The 18,033-nt window shown below is 35.9% G+C and overlaps 1 protein-coding gene across 2 annotated transcripts in view; it reads right to left on the bottom strand.

Moving 5' to 3' along the window:
• Positions 1 to 6,878: 6,878 nt before the first annotated feature.
• The window catches only part of LOC126971541 (cadherin-related tumor suppressor), a 362,047-nt gene continuing 350,892 nt past the window's right edge, over positions 6,879 to 18,033 (bottom strand). The window contains exons 7-9 of one of the 2 annotated variants that reach the window (XM_050817824.1): positions 16,469 to 16,970; positions 11,025 to 16,389; positions 6,879 to 10,058 (exon numbers count right to left, since the gene is read on the bottom strand). In XM_050817824.1, the coding sequence (XP_050673781.1) occupies positions 7,436 to 10,058; positions 11,025 to 16,389; positions 16,469 to 16,970 (8,490 nt within the window). In that variant the 3' untranslated portion in view covers positions 6,879 to 7,435. The remainder of the gene's footprint in view (positions 10,059 to 11,024; positions 16,390 to 16,468; positions 16,971 to 18,033) is intronic. The other variant, XM_050817826.1, reaches the window with a different exon arrangement.

The following is an 18,033-nucleotide window of genomic DNA, read 5'->3' as shown; positions in this document are numbered from 1 at the left end:
GGGGAACGATGGCTGGTCCATGCACCAACTTGTGATCGGGTGCTGCATTTGGTGCCAGGTTGACCTGTTATACTTAATAAATCATTGTATTTATTTGATGCTATTACTAACTTTGACAGTTATTACAACCTTCATGTTCACGAAGCGTCCTAACACAAACAATTAATTAAAGCTCTAAAGGTGGCAATCATCCTTAAATCGTCGCAATTAAAAGATACAGATACTATCTACCAGTGAGAGGCTCCTTTGCTCAGGATGCCAGCTAGATTATGGATACCAAAACGGCGCCAATTTCTGCCATGAAGCAGTAATGTGTAAGCATTACTGTGTTTCGGTCTGAAGGGCGCCGTAGCTTGTGAAATAACTGGGCAAATGAGACTTAACATCTGATGAGCGCAGTTGTAGTACCACTCAGAATTTTTGGGTCTTTCAAGAATTCTGAGCGGCACTGCATTGTAATGGGCAGGGCGAATCAATTACCATCAACCAACCGTCCTGCCCGTCCCGTCACTTATTTCATAAAAAAAAATTGCCCGAAATTTGAACACGCAGTTCAATCTTGACCACTTACCATAGACCTGCAATTATAAAATAAGACGAGTAAAAAAAGAAAATATCTGGATTTATTCAAATTATTATTGGAATTATAACAAATATTTGAGTTATGAAACTTGAATAGTATTGATTCCAAAGGATACATTGTAATGTTCAGCTTCTTTTCCTATAAGATATTGATTTGTATATAATATCATCTACATAATTGTTATCAGTACGAAACCTTTAATATCAGTGCGCTTTCTTATATATCAACAATGTGATAGCAGTACATCTCGTGTTGACCAGACACAGAACCACACACCGTGTTTACAATGTGTAACCGAAGCCGTACAGAACACTGCGACATTTTTTCCCTAAATTTCGTTTCACTAGTATAGTAGTGTTCCGGTAAATTACATGACATTTCATTTCGAACAAGTTGCTATCCCTTGCAATGGAAAACAACGCATGTAATGCCTATACCCAAGAGTTCTTATAAATCCGATGTTGAAAGTTATCGACCCATAGCAACTCTATCTTCACCAGCTAAAATATTTGAAAATATTCTCCACAGACTAATTTATTTACAAGCTAAACTTCTTAAGAATGCACAGCATGGTTTTAGAAGCAGAAGGTCAGTAAATTCAAATTTGATAACATTATCAGAATTTATATCAACACAATTAGATGTGCGATTACAAGTAGATATGCTTTACTTTGATTTCCGTAAGGCCTTCGACAGAGTTAATAATGACATCCTGCTTGCTAAACTTTGTGCAATAAGGCTTCTGTCTAAAGCTTCTTAATCTCTTGTCTGACTATTTCCGTGATCGGCATCAGTTTGTTAGATTTGGAATTTATGAATTGAACCCTTATTATACCGCCCGCTCTGGGGTGAATCAAGGCTCAATCCTAGGACCTTTATTATTTTTATTAATGGTAAATGACTTATCTGATATGATTCCCAAATATTTGCAGTGTCTCCTCTACGCGGATGACCTAAAATTTTATGCGAGCGTCCAAAATCAGGCACAATGTGAGGTTATTCAGGTTGACATAGAGGCTCAATGGGGTGTGCATAGTAAAATGGAATTTAATCTCAATAAATGCTATATTGTCACTTTTGGTCGAATGCGACGTATTAATGGTAAGCTCAATAATAGACGAAATTCAATAAAAGATCTGGGTGTGATATTTGACCAAAAACTTACCTTCCACGACCATATAATAACAGTAATTCAATAGTACTTTATGAGACTAGCGTTCGTATGATGCGATTACCACAGTGTCAATATAATACAACTGCTTTACAGTACCCATGTGCGTAGTAAGCTTGAGGCGAGCTCGTGCGTATGGAATCCCTATGAAGTAACCAATTGTCTTATGCTGGAGAAAGTACACAAAACATTTTTGCGTTTCTTGTATAAGTGGAAACTGGGTTACTACCCGTACTTATACCCGGGCGCGAATCTCATCGGTTGCCTCAGATACACTCTCGAAACCAGTCGGGCTCTCGACTAAGCAACTACCTTACTTAAAGTTAGCCGGGGCTAAATAGATGCCCCTGATATTAATAATGAGCAGATACGATTGCATACACCTGACGATTATAGTCGTAGCAGAAATCACCGTCTTCTGGCGGTACCGTTTGTCACAAGGTAGCACACACTGCGGCGCGCGTGCCGCGAGTCTTGAAATTATTTAATCGCCTCGTCCTAATTGTGATTTATTTACTAACAGAATTGAGGTGTTGATGCAGTTGCTGCTTCAAATTTGTGAGTCCTCGCATAATAGTATCTGGCAAAAGCAATGTACTTGATTAATTAAAACAAAGTAATTGGTATTTTAATCGTCTTGATCAATATCTATATATATATAAAAATGAATTGCTGTTCGTTAGTCTCCCTAAAACTCGAGAACGGCTGGTTTTGGTCATTAAGTTAAAAATGCTTCTAAATTAAATAAAAACAACAAATTTGTTTATCCTTTGATGTGTACATACATAATTTCTATTAGAGAATTTATTGACGCACGGTTTGACAGTTCTGCTGTGAAACAATTTCATTACAACAGCAGGGTGCATATTTTACGAAGTAATTTTTGATGTTATGATATATTATTGACAAATTCATATAAAAACATTATTTTATTTATTATACAGAACAACGTCTGTCGGGTCAGCTAGTAAATTAATAAAATAAAATAATTTTCTATTTATGAAAGAGGAGGAGCACCGACTCCGGCACCTGCTGGTAAGTGATCATGTTGCCACCCTTTTAGGTAAAGGCTTGTTCAGAAAGGTCCATAGACCACATGTCGTATTGACCTGAAAACACAATCTATAGAGTGAACTTAGACATTGCTCAGACTTACCTAGCGTGTTGAGTTGAAGTCCGTATTTATAAACAACGCTTTGAGTGCGCGCTAAGATTAATTTTTGCTCGCAGTTAAGTCCACCATTATGTCGACTTAGGAAAATCTCAGAATCCGAACAAAAAGGAGATCAATGATACCTTGCGTCATCACATCAGTTGTTGTTCAACGTTTCAAAATTCCCGTATAATACCTATACACTGTCTGCTATCACCCTCAACTGTCACGCATCTAAAACGTGTTGTGTTTGTCAGATTAAATAAATTGACAAGTCCGCATTCGACATGAATCATTCATCAATTTCGACTTATTTCAATAAAACTAATAATCAGATAAGTTTTGGATACTGTTATAATTTAGTATACTTTTTATTGTAACAGTTTGGTTTTTTTGTGAAAATCAGGGACGAGACGAGCAAGGCGTTCAGCTGATAGTAATTGATACGCCCTGCGCATTATAATGTAGTGCCGCTCAGTATTATTGAAAAAGCCAAATTTTCTGAGAGGCACTACAACTGTGCTTGTCAGCTTGAGACATAAGATGTCAAGTCTCATTTGCCCAGTAATTTCACTAGCTACGGCGCCCTTCAGACGGAAATAGTAATGCTTACCCATTACTGCTTCACGGCAGAAATAGGCGCCTCCCACTGGTACCTCTTCGAAAGACTCCGTGTGATAAATGTCTCAGAAAACACACTACGTAGCGACATCTTTACGTGATGCTGCCCCAGGGATCCTATCGTATTTTATTTTATTTTTACCCCTTAAAGCGTCTTGTTATGTGTCTCTAATTATTGTCAAGAACAGTAATATTCATCAGCCTATAACTTATTTAACATCGGACATAATATGATCGTTCCCTCACAATCACAAACAATGTTCATAATACAAGATACATATCGTATTCTCTGTCATATTCAGTTGATCATTCAGATAGTGAAACTATTTCATTTAAGTTTGATACCTTATTAATCATATAAACAAAGTCTATGAACGTCCTTTCAATGATTATCGGGAGACCTCGGTGGGTAATAATGTGATAATATCAAGTAAAGATTACTTTTGCCTTATAGCAACTGGTTGCATTGATACAGCTAGGTCGTTAATTCTTTTCCTCTCTGCGCTTCCTGTGAACATCAAATATACCACAATATCCGTTTCTTTATAGCATAACAAATCATAAAGCATGAATAATGCTTAGATAAAATATGAAATTGGCGTTTTGTATTGAATATTCAGAATTATTTTCATGGAAAAGGCATGTCTTTACGATAGACTCTGGAGACTTGAACTCATCCAACTCTCTAAAGGTATTTTGTATTCCTTAATATCAGCAACAATGGAAGTCGGCTGGGGCCAGGCCGGCGAGTACGGACGGTTTCAAAGTGTTGGTCACGTAGAGTTAAAGGGTTTCTAGAGCCATATTGGTGAATATCGGTTGACGAGTAAGGCAACTTACACTCTTCTGTACAGGGAGGCGGTGATGTTATCATTTAGGTGAAGCAAGGCACTTTAGTCATGGGGTTCTGATGCAAATGAGTCAATATTGTGGGTGTGCTTTCAATAAAACAAGCCGGTTGTTCCTTGATAGTTTGAAGCCACTCCACCTCTACCATTAATGCGATGATTCTTGTAAATTCATCATTACTGACCTTAGTGGTTGGTATTCCTCGGGGTTTATTCTTCAAGTCAAAGTTTCCTCTACAGATTTTATTAAACCAAAAAAGTAAGGGGCGTTCGTACGCCGGAACCTCTCCAAACTAACCACTTATAATACGAACATTTTTTGTTTATGGAGGACAAACTCAGCCATAGGGTACCTTATGTTAAGTGATCATCGCCGCCCACATTCTCTTTTAACACCAAAGTAATCACAGGAGCTTTGCCGGTCTTTTAGAAATATGTACGCACTTTTTGGAAGGTACCCAAGTCGTATCCTCCTGGAAACACAGGACAAGGACCACTCATTCGGCAATTTTATAGTACGTGGAGGAAAGTTCCTTGAAAACCGCACTGTGGAGGACCGAAACATCCAGATGGTGGGGAAGATATTTTAATTTGAAACGTGTCGTGCGTAGGTGAAACTTGGCAGCAGGAATCAGGTCAAACAGCTCTTCGGAACACTCCCCGTGATAAATGCAGTAGAAGAAACACAATGAAGCGACGTCTCTACGCAACTTCAAGTGATCCAGCCGTTTACAGAGCACTGAGTCACCGACATTTCGAGCAGCTCTGTGTTTCACGCGGTCAACTGGAATGAGCTGTTACTGGGGACACCAAAGTAACAGCTCGATCCACTTGGTCGATAGACCAGACCAGAAGTGACAGTAATACTCCATATCTGGCCGAACACCTGTGCGCTTTGTATAGCGCTAGAAAGTGGGTCAGCTTGTAGTATTGCAGTGCCCTATTTATGACGCACAGCTTCTTCAAAGCTTATACGACCTAGTATTACGATACTAGGCGAGGCTTTAAGGGTAGTGTTTCTGTTTCGTTTTAGTCCACGCAGAAACTCGTACACAATTACTTCTATTCTAAATGTATCCTTACTTTCCTTTTAGTGTTAACTGTTAAAGAAATTGAAAGTCAAACAATCCAATATAAAATTACATTTTACATTACAATACATTTGCAAGACACCATCAAATCAAAATCTAAAATGTTCATGTAGCTGTCAAAGTTTCACTTTGAAAACAAGCAAAAGTTAGGTTTTTTTTTTAATTTTGTGTAAGTACTGGATGTACCAGTACTTAAACCAGTAGACATATACATGGTAGCATGTTATAAAGAAAATTTCATAATAAGCCCTTTTTAAAATATGGAGCCTTGAATCCAAAGCAGAACTCCAAAAATGCAGGTTTATTTAGATGATAAAATATTTTTTAGCAGCTCATTAGATACTCTTACATACATTTCTCAAAAAAACAATATTTTAGCTATTAGATCAATATTAGATCTTTTTTTAAATGTGTGCTTATTGTTATCTCGCGTTTTCCGTAAAACCTTCGTCGTTAATACTGTCAAGGGCCCATTGATAATGAAATTACACAATAAGCAGTCATTCTACTTGCTGATGTGAAGGTTTATGTTACAATTATTCGAAAGCGATAGCGTTATCTTTTACCTAATGCACTTTTGTTTGAATAATTACTTTATTTACACTGCAAATGAACATTTCCTAAATAGATTACCCAACATGGTTGACACGATATTATGTGGTTCATGGATTTTAGCGGGTTGGAAATGCCTTGAAATTATTTTGGAATAAAATTATAAACGTTGTGTGCTACTGCCACCCACTGATGTCAAACAACTGCTGGTCATGGAGACATAATTCATCTGTACCTAGTGCTACTTGGCGATAATGCACAATCTTATTATTCCTTCTTCATTAATAAATAAAGTCTTTGGTCAGCATACGAGTATATTGAATCAAATCCTCCCGCGCTGCCGTGCATTTTGTTCGGTCTGTTCCTGGTCTGGGAATATTTGACCCAATTTGAATATTTTTTTTAACAACTCATGCGTGGTACATCAATTTTAAAGTATCTATGTATATGGCGTATCAATATGGTTTGCAAACGAATACCTTGTTATACCTTAAGGAGATTTGAGTTTCTCATGAGTTTATATAACTTTGGTGAAAAAGTTATTAGGACCGGGTCACTGATACGGCTTCTAGCCACATACGATCATAGTTAAGTTGTTCCTCAGTTGTAACAAATTGTGCGTTTTTAAATAAATGATATTAGTAATCGGCAGTAAGAATCTGAGCAAATACATCTTTAGGTTGAGGAACCTATAGATATAGAAGATAATATAGATAGATGTGATAGACAGCACCATCTTCGTGCTTCCTGTGCAGTTTCAAGTGCAGAGCTGTGCGGTATTCAATAAAAATATCAGCGTAACAAAAACTGAGTAAGTGAGCTGTATTTTATATTTCTGGTTAAAGAAATAAACCAACAGTTGTAATAAGATTTAATTTATTATTACATAAAAATCAGTCAGTTCGTTTGAACAGAATTATCAACATTTGGCACGTAATTCACTATGAATATGGCTACTAAAATAATATACTGTATTTTTTATATAAAAATGAATTTCATATTTCAATTTCATAGTCTAGTAATGAAATCGACAACATTTTTAGTCTGTGAAAAATTTTTTCGAGAAATTCTTATGGTCTGGTCTATAAATTAAATTCAAAATATATCGGTATTTGATGTTATATATTTGAATGAAATGAAATATTATGTAACATCAAATACCAATGCAAATGATATTCTTAAAACAAAGTAAAATTATTTACAAACTATACATATAAATTACAAATGAGGTTTCAGTTTAGGAAATAAATGAACTTTATACAATTAAATTACGAATTTATACATTTTAAAGTATGACAAAATATGGCAAGAAAAATCTAGAATAAGCAGATCTTGATACAAGATCTCAACAACTTTATACACATTTCAAATAAACTTACATTTATATACATTTATTTTTACATTTATTTACATACCCTATACATATTCTTCAGATGGTTTTGGGGTTCCATTTGGTAGCCTTAGAGATGAGGAAACCCGTCCATTTACTGCATCAGGTAGATCGGCAATGTCTTTGAAAACTCCTATCATACTTTCAAAATTTGGTCCCCAATTTAATAAGTAGTCCCAACCTAATGTCGCTGGTGCAGGAGATCCGTTTGCCTGTCTATATAATGCTGAACCTACGTGTGGAGCAAGATCATCATCTGATGCGACTAGAGTACTCAAGGAACCTCTGAATGAAGAGTCAAAACTTTCGTACGGTGGTGGTAATATAGGCTTTTTGTTGTTGTTAATATTATTACTATTTACATTTTGTCTCCTAACGTCATCTGGTTTATCAGCATTCAAACTATTATTGTCATATTCTATTTCTGAACATGTAAAACTATCGTTTCCACTTTCATCATCAGATCCTGATGAACTTCTATTGTCTGCTGGTGGTGAGTGATGTCTATGGGACATATGGTGACTAACTCCTCCACCACGAGGCGCTTCACTAGAACTAGACACCGCGTCTAAAGTAGAAACCAAGCTTGAAGTTCGTTGTCTAGCATTCATCCTTTCTATTTCCTCCGCTGTTAATCCTACGGCCCCAGAACCCACCGATACTTGAGGTACTTGAGCAGAAGCATTTGGAGTTTTTCTTCCCGCTGAAGAACTTTGGCCACTCAGTTGAGACATTACTGGGCTATTCAAGCTTCGCTCACTATTACTATGTAGTGCATCTTTACCAACTCCACCAGAACTAGATGTAGTGGCTAATAATGCGCTTTGCAATGGTTTACCGGAAATATCATGAAGTGTTAATATTCTAGGCTGCTGACTTAGTTCACTGCTGGGTGAAAGACGAGCAAGTGGGGTAGTCTGATGCTGTCTTGGCTGAGGTGGTGGCTGTGAAGCTTGTGGTAAAGATCTTGGTGGATAGCCACTTGAATGATGTGGAGAATGTCTATGCTGTGCAGGTTGGTGCTTATGATGGTAGCTTGCAATAGGAGGGGGCGTTGCTTTGTATTTTCGCATTCCAGCCGCTTCGCGAAAGCCTTTATAATGATAAACTATGTCTATGTCTGACGGTGCAATTGAGCTTGCATTTTCAAGATCGTAATGTTCGGGTACCTCAGAATTTAAGTCCATACCACTAGGGTGATCATGATTGTGAGAATGAGATGTATTTGTAGATGGTGGTGGAGGTGGATGATGATCATCTCTAAGAGCAGGACTTTTACCAACCACTTCACGATCTATTATATCAGGACGTTGAGGTCGCGGTGGGTCAAGGTTCATTATATCTCGATCCTTATATTTTTTTGATAGAAGCTCAGGTCCAACAATGTGGCCTACGTTTCTCATTATGTCAGCGTTTTCGGACATATAACTATTCAAACTTGTATCATTATTATGAAGGCTTCTACTCATTAAACTATCATTTGTTCCAGCAATAAGATTTGGGGCATTTAACATGGCCGGGCCATTTTGTTTTGTATGTACAATACTACTTTTTATATTTGGGCTAGCTTTTTCTTTTTTCTGTTTACGTAGGCGAAATACTATGAATGACACTAATATTGCAACTATTAATATGATAAAGAATGATATCACTAAAGTAATTCCAATACTTAAGGGGTCAGGATTTTGAGTAAGCCCTGCCCCAAAGATATTATGACAACCAGAAATAATTTTACCTTGGCGTACAACATCTCTAAAAATACTTCCATTGCCAGTAAAGGGTTGCAGTTCATTATTAACAGTAAAATTGGCAAGACATCCTTCATATTTATTATAGGAGGATACCCAATCAGACTTTATACCTCCCAACGTAATAACAGTAAGGTAAGGGTCTAAAAAATCATGCACACTGGCTGCGTCAAGTTCTTCACCGATAATTATATTATCAACAATTATTTTTATGCTCCTCCCAAAGCTTAATAATGTAACATTATGCCAGTTACCATCGGAAACATCATCTTGCTCCGTTTGAGTCATATTAACTAAGGTGTTTTGTTTTGAAGTATAGCTTATTTTTCCATCAAGTAATTCTATCATAGTATAATATTTGTCAGTGGCTGCATAAAAAAGAAGACCAACCTTTTTCATAGTTTTGAAAGAAAAAGACAAAATTTTTGCCGGATTATTTGATTTTGATGGTGACTTCAATATAGATTTGTTTATTTTTCTTTCCCATGCTGTATTGCCTCCATAGAAAGATTCAAGTAATTGCATTCTTCTATGTTTCTCTGACATTGTATAAATGATAAACCCATTCTCACCAACTGATATACTTTGAAATGAATTTCCACAGTCCGAAGATAATAGATTATTACTACACATGCAATAATTTGTTTTCCATCTATCGACGCATTGTCCGAAACCACATATATCTTTCTTAAAGCATGCGCCCTTTTCAGATCTATCACAATAAGGCACTACACCTCGAGCGTTTATTGGGTTCGTTAAGTTTAATAATCGGCCATTGATAGTAATACTATGCATACAACCAACAAAGTCATCTGAATGTATTTGCCCTGGACGTTCTAAAGCTGGATCTGCTTTATGAAGACCTCCAACCAAAAGTGGCTCATTGTTGAAATTGAGAGTTCTGTAACAAAATTATGGATTATTATCACGGTGTGTCGGTACTGTAGACAATAAACAGTCGGAAAATAGTTTTTACAGTCCATAAAATAAATTTAATAATTTATCTAATTTGTTTTATCTTCTTAGAAAAACGGAAGCTGGCAATATTATGTCATAATGTCATCTGAACTGTATTCATGAGTATACTGACGTCTACCACTTTTGTGCTTGTATCATTTTAATATTCACGTAATAAAAGTAATTTTGATGAAATAGTATCATGAAAGACGGTTAAATAAAGGGAAATACCACAAATCTACGAAGATTACTACCGATTTTTGTTCTGTCAATTGATGAAATGTTAAATTATTAATGTAAGTGCAGTCTTCTTATTCACTTTTATTAGAAAGAAATTATTTTATAAAATTGTGATAAAGTATTTTCTTCAGTAATTCTGGAAGGGAATGAGCAGAAATACAGCGACTGCGGTTACAGGTTATAACCAGCTGAGGACAAAACAAAATGTTTGTAATGTGAAATGTACTGTATGTCCAGATCTAACTGTGGTATATAATAATAATAATAATTCTTTATTTGCATAATGTGTGTATACAAGTTAACAAAATAATTCTATACGAATCAACACATTAGCCAAAATGGGCATGCAAATTACATTACCTCCATGTCATTATAGTCTCATTTACAGTAAATGAAAGAATACCTAAGTGGTTTCAAGCAGTATATTGCAGTTATCCAATTCATTATTCCTATTATTTGTAATTTGTATTTATTATGTACATAAAATTTAAAAACTTAATCAATTGTATTAATATACGGAAGTCCACGGTGACGAGTCCAGTGCACTGTAATCGTGGTTCTATCACCGTACAATACGCCTTTGTTTGGTGGATTTGTGCCACTTTCCAATAAGGCCATCTGCTCACTGCATCACTTATTCTGATAAAAAAATTGCTTAAAATATACTAACCCAGCTTGTCCAGTGTCATCGTCGTAACAAGATTTGTCGCCGGGTTCACATTCTGTGCAACTATCCCCATGATCTGTACAAGTACCAATGCTTAGAGATATTACACGCCCATTTCTTGTTGCTGTTAATTTGTACCATTTACCATCTGCAAGATTTTTATCAGTTTTCGAAATGGACACTGTTGTTATTGATGTTCGGGCACCACCAAATGAAAAGATTGGTTTTCCTCCAAGAAGTTCAATTGCAATGAAATCAGATCTACCACCTGTTTGAGCACCGTAATTATATATCAACAATGCATCGGATTTTGTTGTTGCAAATATAAGTGTGATATCATTAGTAGAGGCATCTAAAGCCGGGAACTGCATGTACGATAATTCGTTGAAGCCGAATGTCGAACTTTCACAATGAGTGCCATATCGTCCATTTGTGCAACTGCATTTATACCCTGGCTTCAAGCTTATGCAAATGCCACCATGCAAGCATGGATTAGGTCGGCAGGAATCTATGAGACCCTCACATTGATTTCCTCTATAACCGGGACGACAAAGGCAAAAATAGGAATTTCCGTCAGCACTTTCCTTACAAGATCCACCGTTTTTGCATGGACTACTGTTACATACATCATCTCTTTCCATTTCGCACGTCTTCCCTTCACGACGCATTGGGCATAAACATTCAAAATCATGACCTTGTTTTCTACACTGAGCTCCGTATTTACAAGGGTTTGGTGAACAGGGATCTTGTCTTTTTTCGCAGTTTTTGCCCACAAAACCATCACTACAGCGACATATGTAATCATTTTGAACCAATGGTGACGTAATTATTAGCGATGAGCTTTCTGTAATTTTTGTACCATTTAAAATATTTGTTTCATCAGAACATACGCCACTATTTTGACAAGGATCATTGGTACAAGGATAATATGGTACTACTACTTGCTTCTTTAATATTTTCTTTATTTCAGCCTCCTTTGATTTAATATGGTCCACGGTTTTCGTCTTTTTCCATATAAAATTATTTTCTTTCACAATTATAGTCAAATCTAAATTACCCTGCATACTCTCATTTATACTATATAAATAAATGCTCTCTTTGTTTTTCAAGCCTACTTTCATAACTTCCAGCAAGACGCGATAATAATGTGTGAGAAAGTTTACTGAAGTTATATTTATTACTCTAACTGTAACTGACTGTTCGACTGTATCTTCATCAAACGAAAAGTACTCTACACTTATTGAGGACATCACATCTCGATGAATACCATCATTACCCGATACTGAAAAAGAAAACCCTTGACCTGGTTTTACCAAATTTGTGTAAAGATCACAACCTGATCTTATATTAAAAATAGACAAAGTTAATTCTGATGTTGAATCTTTAAGGATTTTGCATTTATAATCTCCAACTATATCTAGATCATTTGGTTTTACATCTGCAATTTTATATTTTGGCAATTTATTATTGAAAGCATATACTAAAATATGGACTGATCGTGGTGTGGGAGCATTGTCATTTCTATCTAATACTTTAATGCGAATGGTATAGTTAGAATGCATCACAGGAGTACCACTATCATCTATTTGTATAATTACTTCTAAATGTGGTGTTATTTCTCTATCAATCGTTTTTGTTGTTAACATCACTCCTGTATGCTTATGGACTTTTACAAAACTTTGATGTTCACCCCCAATTATTGAATATGAAAACGGTGCACCATTCGGAGGCAGGTCCGGATCTTTAGCGGATAAAGTGGTTATACTAGTATTAGGAGGCTCATTTTCATAAACAGACCCATCGAAATTAATTGTATCAAATACAGGTCCATTATCATTTATATCAGTTAGTATTATTTTAATCGTTGCTGTGCCTGTCTGTGGTGGAGTACCGGTATCAATTGCAGCTAAGGTAAGTGAATATGAAGCTACAGTTTCACGATCAAGATATCTGCTCACTTCAATATTTCCCGTTTGAGGATCGATTTTAAAGTCCTGATTTTCATTACCCTTAATGATTGAATAGCTAAATTGATTATTCTGTGGTCGAACGTCTTTATCAACTGCATGAACTTGTATCACTTCTTCACCAATAGTTGCACCTTCTGAGATTGTAGCCTCATAATAATGTCGAATGAACACGGGCGGATCGTTACCATCCTGTATTGATATAATCACTTGAGCTTCATCAGTATCATTCCCGTGTATACTTCCATAATTTTTTGCTAAAACTGTCAAAACTACTCTATTTTGAGTTTCTCTGTCTAAATATCTTGCCACTCTTATAACACCGGTCTGTGAATTAATATTGAAACCCTTGTCATTACTAGAACCAACAAATAAATAATAAATGATACCATCGTCACCACTGTCTTGATCAGTTGCTTGTACGACTCCAACATTAGTTCCTACTTCTGCAGATTCAGATACGTCAAAGTGGAAAACAGGTTGCAAAAATTTTGGATAAAATTCGTTGACACCTGTAATGTGAACCATGACTTTCGTGCTGTTATGCATAATAGAATCTGGATTTTCAGCCATTATTTCAATAGTGTAACTCGTTCGTTCTTCATAATCAAAAACAGCTCTTGAATAAATTTCACCTGTACTAACATTTATTTTGAATAAAGATGACATTTCATTTTTAATAGTGTACTTAATGATTGAATTTTTTGGTGAATCGATGTCATAGGCTTCAACTTTAAAAATAAGTGTATTTATTGGTGAATTTTCTCTTAAGTATGCCAGGTATTTACTTTGATTAAACGTAGGAGCATTATCGTTAATGTCAGTTAAAATCACTGTTACTGTCGCAGTTGCTTCCTTTGGATTAAAACCCAAATCCTTAGCAGTTATATTCAATCGGTATTCTTGAATTTCATCATAATCAAGAGATCGAATAATTTGAATAGCACCAGATATTGAATGTATTTCAAATACATTATCTTCATTTCCTGAAGATATTTCGTATCTTATTATACCATTAGGTCCGTCATCTTCATCATTTGCCCTTAATGTGAGTATTGAAGAACCGACGGGTTCATTTTCTGGTACTATTACTTGATAACTCAAAGCAGTAAACTTTGGATTATGCATATTTTCGCCAGTCACTACAAATGTTATGAACGTTTCATCCGATTGTGGTGGTACTCCAAGATCTATGGCTTTTACCTCAATTCCATAATATTGGCCAACATTATGAAATTGCTTATTTACCACAATCCATCCACTTAATTTATCAATAGAAAAATAGGTTGTTCCATTTCCACCAGATACATAGTACTCAACTTCAGAATTTATTCCATAATCTAATAAGTCTTCTGCTTTCAATCGTATGATTTTCTCACCAAGCGTAGCATAATGCGGTACAGGCACAAGATTTTCGTGACTTTTGAATTTAGGTTTATTGTTATTAGCATCTACTATATTTATAGTGACTAAACATTCAGATGACATCGGTGGCTTTCCGTTATCGGTAGCTACTACAGTAACAGAGTATGAATTTTCTGGTGATGAATTTGCAGTCGTTCTTTTATAGTTCATCGTAAACTTACTCAATATTTCTCCGGTTGCAGGGTCAATTGAAAATAAATCTGATGTTTGTTGTAAAGAGTATGATATTATTGAATTTGGTCCTTGCTTGTCTTTATCTGTAGCAATTACTTGTCCAATATAACTGTTCTTACTCTGCAATTCTGGGAAATTAAAGCTATAATATGAGTATTCAAACTCAGGAGCATTATCGTTTTGATCCTGTATGGTGATTGTTAAAGGAGTCTCAGATCTCCACGCACCATCAATTGCCGCTACTTTAAGAATGTACTCATCTTGAATTTCCCTGTCTAAAGGTCGTGCCACAGTCACATTTCCAGTGATTGAGTCGATGACAAATTTATCTCCTGGATTTTCAACAAAACTATAAGTGGCATTAGCATTTTCCTCAATATCTAAATCTGAACTTGTGACTTTTATAACGAATGAACCTATTTCAGCGTTTTCCGTAACATTAACACTGAATAGTCGTGTAAATCTAGGGGGATTATCATTTTTATCTAAAACTGTGATAAGCACCGTCGACGTTCCAGTTAACTCTGGAATTCCGTGGTCTGTCGCTTCAACAATAATTTCATAAAATGGTATAGATTCACGATCTAATGCTATATTTGTATAAATCTCTCCACTCGTGGTGTCTATTGTGAAAGTTTCTTCATAATCATTTACAAGTCTAAATGATATTTTCCCATTTTCATTAGAATCTTCATCACGAGCATTAATTTTTAGCACTGTTTGGGGCGGTGATTCTTCTTCTGGAACGGTTGCGTTATAAAGTATCTTTTCAATAACTGGGGCATTATCATTTGCATCTGTGACCTTAATTTCAATTTCCATAAAAGATTTTAAAGGGGGATTGTCTGAATCTCGCACTTCAAACCAAACTTCATAGAGTGGCATAGTTTCATAATCCAATCCATTCCCCGTAATAAATACTTCACCACTAATTGGTTCTACCCTTAATGCATCTCCAACATTACCACCTGCTATAGAGTATTGCAAAAGACCAAATGAACCTTTCTTGGGTGATGATGCTGATAGTCTTGTAACCAACACTCCCTCCGGAGAGTCTTCGGGAAAGATGAACGTTAATTTGTTTTTCACAGTAAATTTCGGAAAGTTTTTACCTGATTTTGGAATAAGAATAAGTTCAGCTGAATTTTGTTTAGAAATGTTACCACAGTCTTTTGCAATAATTACTAGGTTGAAAGTAGGTATACTTGACTTTTCATTGAATTTAGTTAAAGTCTCCTTAGCTTTTATTACCCCCGTTTCTATGTTTATTGTAAAATAATCTTTATGTTCACCCTTTAGTTCATATATTATCTTTTTATTAATACCAATGTCGCTATCCGTCGCCCTGGCTCCAAAAATAAAATCACCAGCCAATGTTCTTTCAGAGATAAATATTTCATATGCAACTTGAGAAAATATGGGACTATTGTCATTTTCATCTTCAACAACTATGGTTAGATTTGCTGTTGCTGTTCGTGGATCAGTAGTTGAAGAGTCTTGAGCCATAACTATTAAATAGTAACTTTCCCACTCTTCTCGGTCCAAGGTTTCGTTTGTGGTAATAGTACCTGTTATTGAATCGATAAAAAACCGTTCAGATTTATCTCCTAAAAGGCTATATCTTATTTTTGCATTATTCCCACTGTCCTTATCGATAGCTTTTGGATTTAAAATTATTGTACCAGGTAACATATTTTCCTTAACATGCGTTCTATAACTTTGTCTTTCAAATTCTGGACTATTATCATTTACATCTTGGACTATTACTTTAACAGTACCCGAGCCCGTTAATGGAGGAGACCCTGGAAAACAAAAATATTTTATTAATGTTGGAAGAGAAAAGATCACATATGTTACTATTAACAAAGGAGGATATTTAACCTGTATCCATTGCCACTAAAGACAAAGTATATTCATCTTGCGACTCGCGATCCAATGTTCTTAGTAAAGAAATTTCACCTGATGAAGCATTTATTTTGAAAAGGTCTGCTTCGCCTTCCTTTATGAAATACCGTACTTGATTGTTGAACGGTGGTGAGTCCGCATCGTAAGCATGGACGGCTAATATAAATCCACCATTAGGTGGAATCACATTTTCCATAACATAAGATAAATACGGTGAATCTAAAAACGTGGGTGGATTATCATTGATATCTTGTAAAGATATTGATAGTTCAGCCGTATCGAAGCGAGCATCATCTTTGGCACAATCATCGGCTCTTATTGTAAGCACATATCGTGATTTCCTTTCATAATTAAGATTCTTTGCTACACGCACAACACCTGTATCCTCACTTATGCTGAAATCTCTATTATCATCGCCACAGTCTATTGAATAGCGAACTCTTCCATTAGCACCATCATCGATATCTGTCGCTGAAACCTGGAAGGTAAAAAAAGGTTTCTAAATCAAGAACTATGAAAGTCTTCACTATTTATCACAGTATATAATAGTAGTATAATAGTATTGAAAGACTTTATTTACTGCAATATAAAGACTAATGTATTTGGGATATCTTCTGCTTGATTTAAAAAAAATTACTATAAGCTTGGCATCATAAATGTGTACGAATAGCAAACGAGGAAAGTGTACAGTATTTTTCACGAATTAGTAGTATTGTTGCGTAGCAACGCTGCAACGTAAATGACGAGAGTGTCAAACTTCAAGACATTTTTAATTTCAACGGCTCCGTCAGCAATACTCGTAGCGCAGGGGAAAAGTGTTTACTTTAGACGCTGTAGACCCGGGTTCGATACACCTACCAGTGTATGGAATTTTTTGGGTTTTGTTAAGTTAATGGAAATTTCTAGTAAGTTCAGGATCAAATCGAACAGAAAAAAAGGGATGGAAAATGTGTAAGCAGGATAAAAATAGTTAAAAGAATTTTCTAGTACAATTTAAATTTAAAGATGGAATGGGAGAATCATTTTAAAAATAGAACAGATCCGGGGGTATATAAGCCGTACTAAGCGTGGCCTACGGCAGTTCTAGTTCTGACTCGAAAGTGTAAAGAAGAAGTAGTGAAAAGTGGAAGTGTTCCAAGAAGAAGAAGATAGAAGAGACTTAGGTGCGGTGTGACGCGTTGAAGGTACCGCCGCCCACAAGAGGAACAGTGGCAGACCGGCGAAGTGCAAGTTCAGAATAAGTGAACGCAAATAAAGACTCGTTCCTATAAGCGGAGTATTATTCCAATCCCTGACCCACTCCCGTGTCAGTATTAATGGGCCCACAGGTCATTTCAAATTCAAATATTTTTTTTCTAAATAGGACTCAAAATCCCTTATTGAACGTAAAACTACGAACCATTCAAAATAGAGCGCCTGAGAAAAATGGGCGCAAGAAACTCAGCCGCCTTTTAATATAAAAATATTGATTGCAATGTTCCACAGTGCGGTTTTGAAGGAGCTTTCTTCCACGTACTACAAAGCTGTGGAATGAACTTCCT

Source organism: Leptidea sinapis, chromosome 24, assembly GCF_905404315.1.
Source record: "Leptidea sinapis chromosome 24, ilLepSina1.1, whole genome shotgun sequence".
NCBI classification, from domain to species: domain Eukaryota; kingdom Metazoa; phylum Arthropoda; class Insecta; order Lepidoptera; family Pieridae; genus Leptidea; species Leptidea sinapis.
The sequence above is the reverse complement of the archived record's forward strand: the minus strand, read 5'-3'. Positions and strand labels throughout refer to the sequence as shown.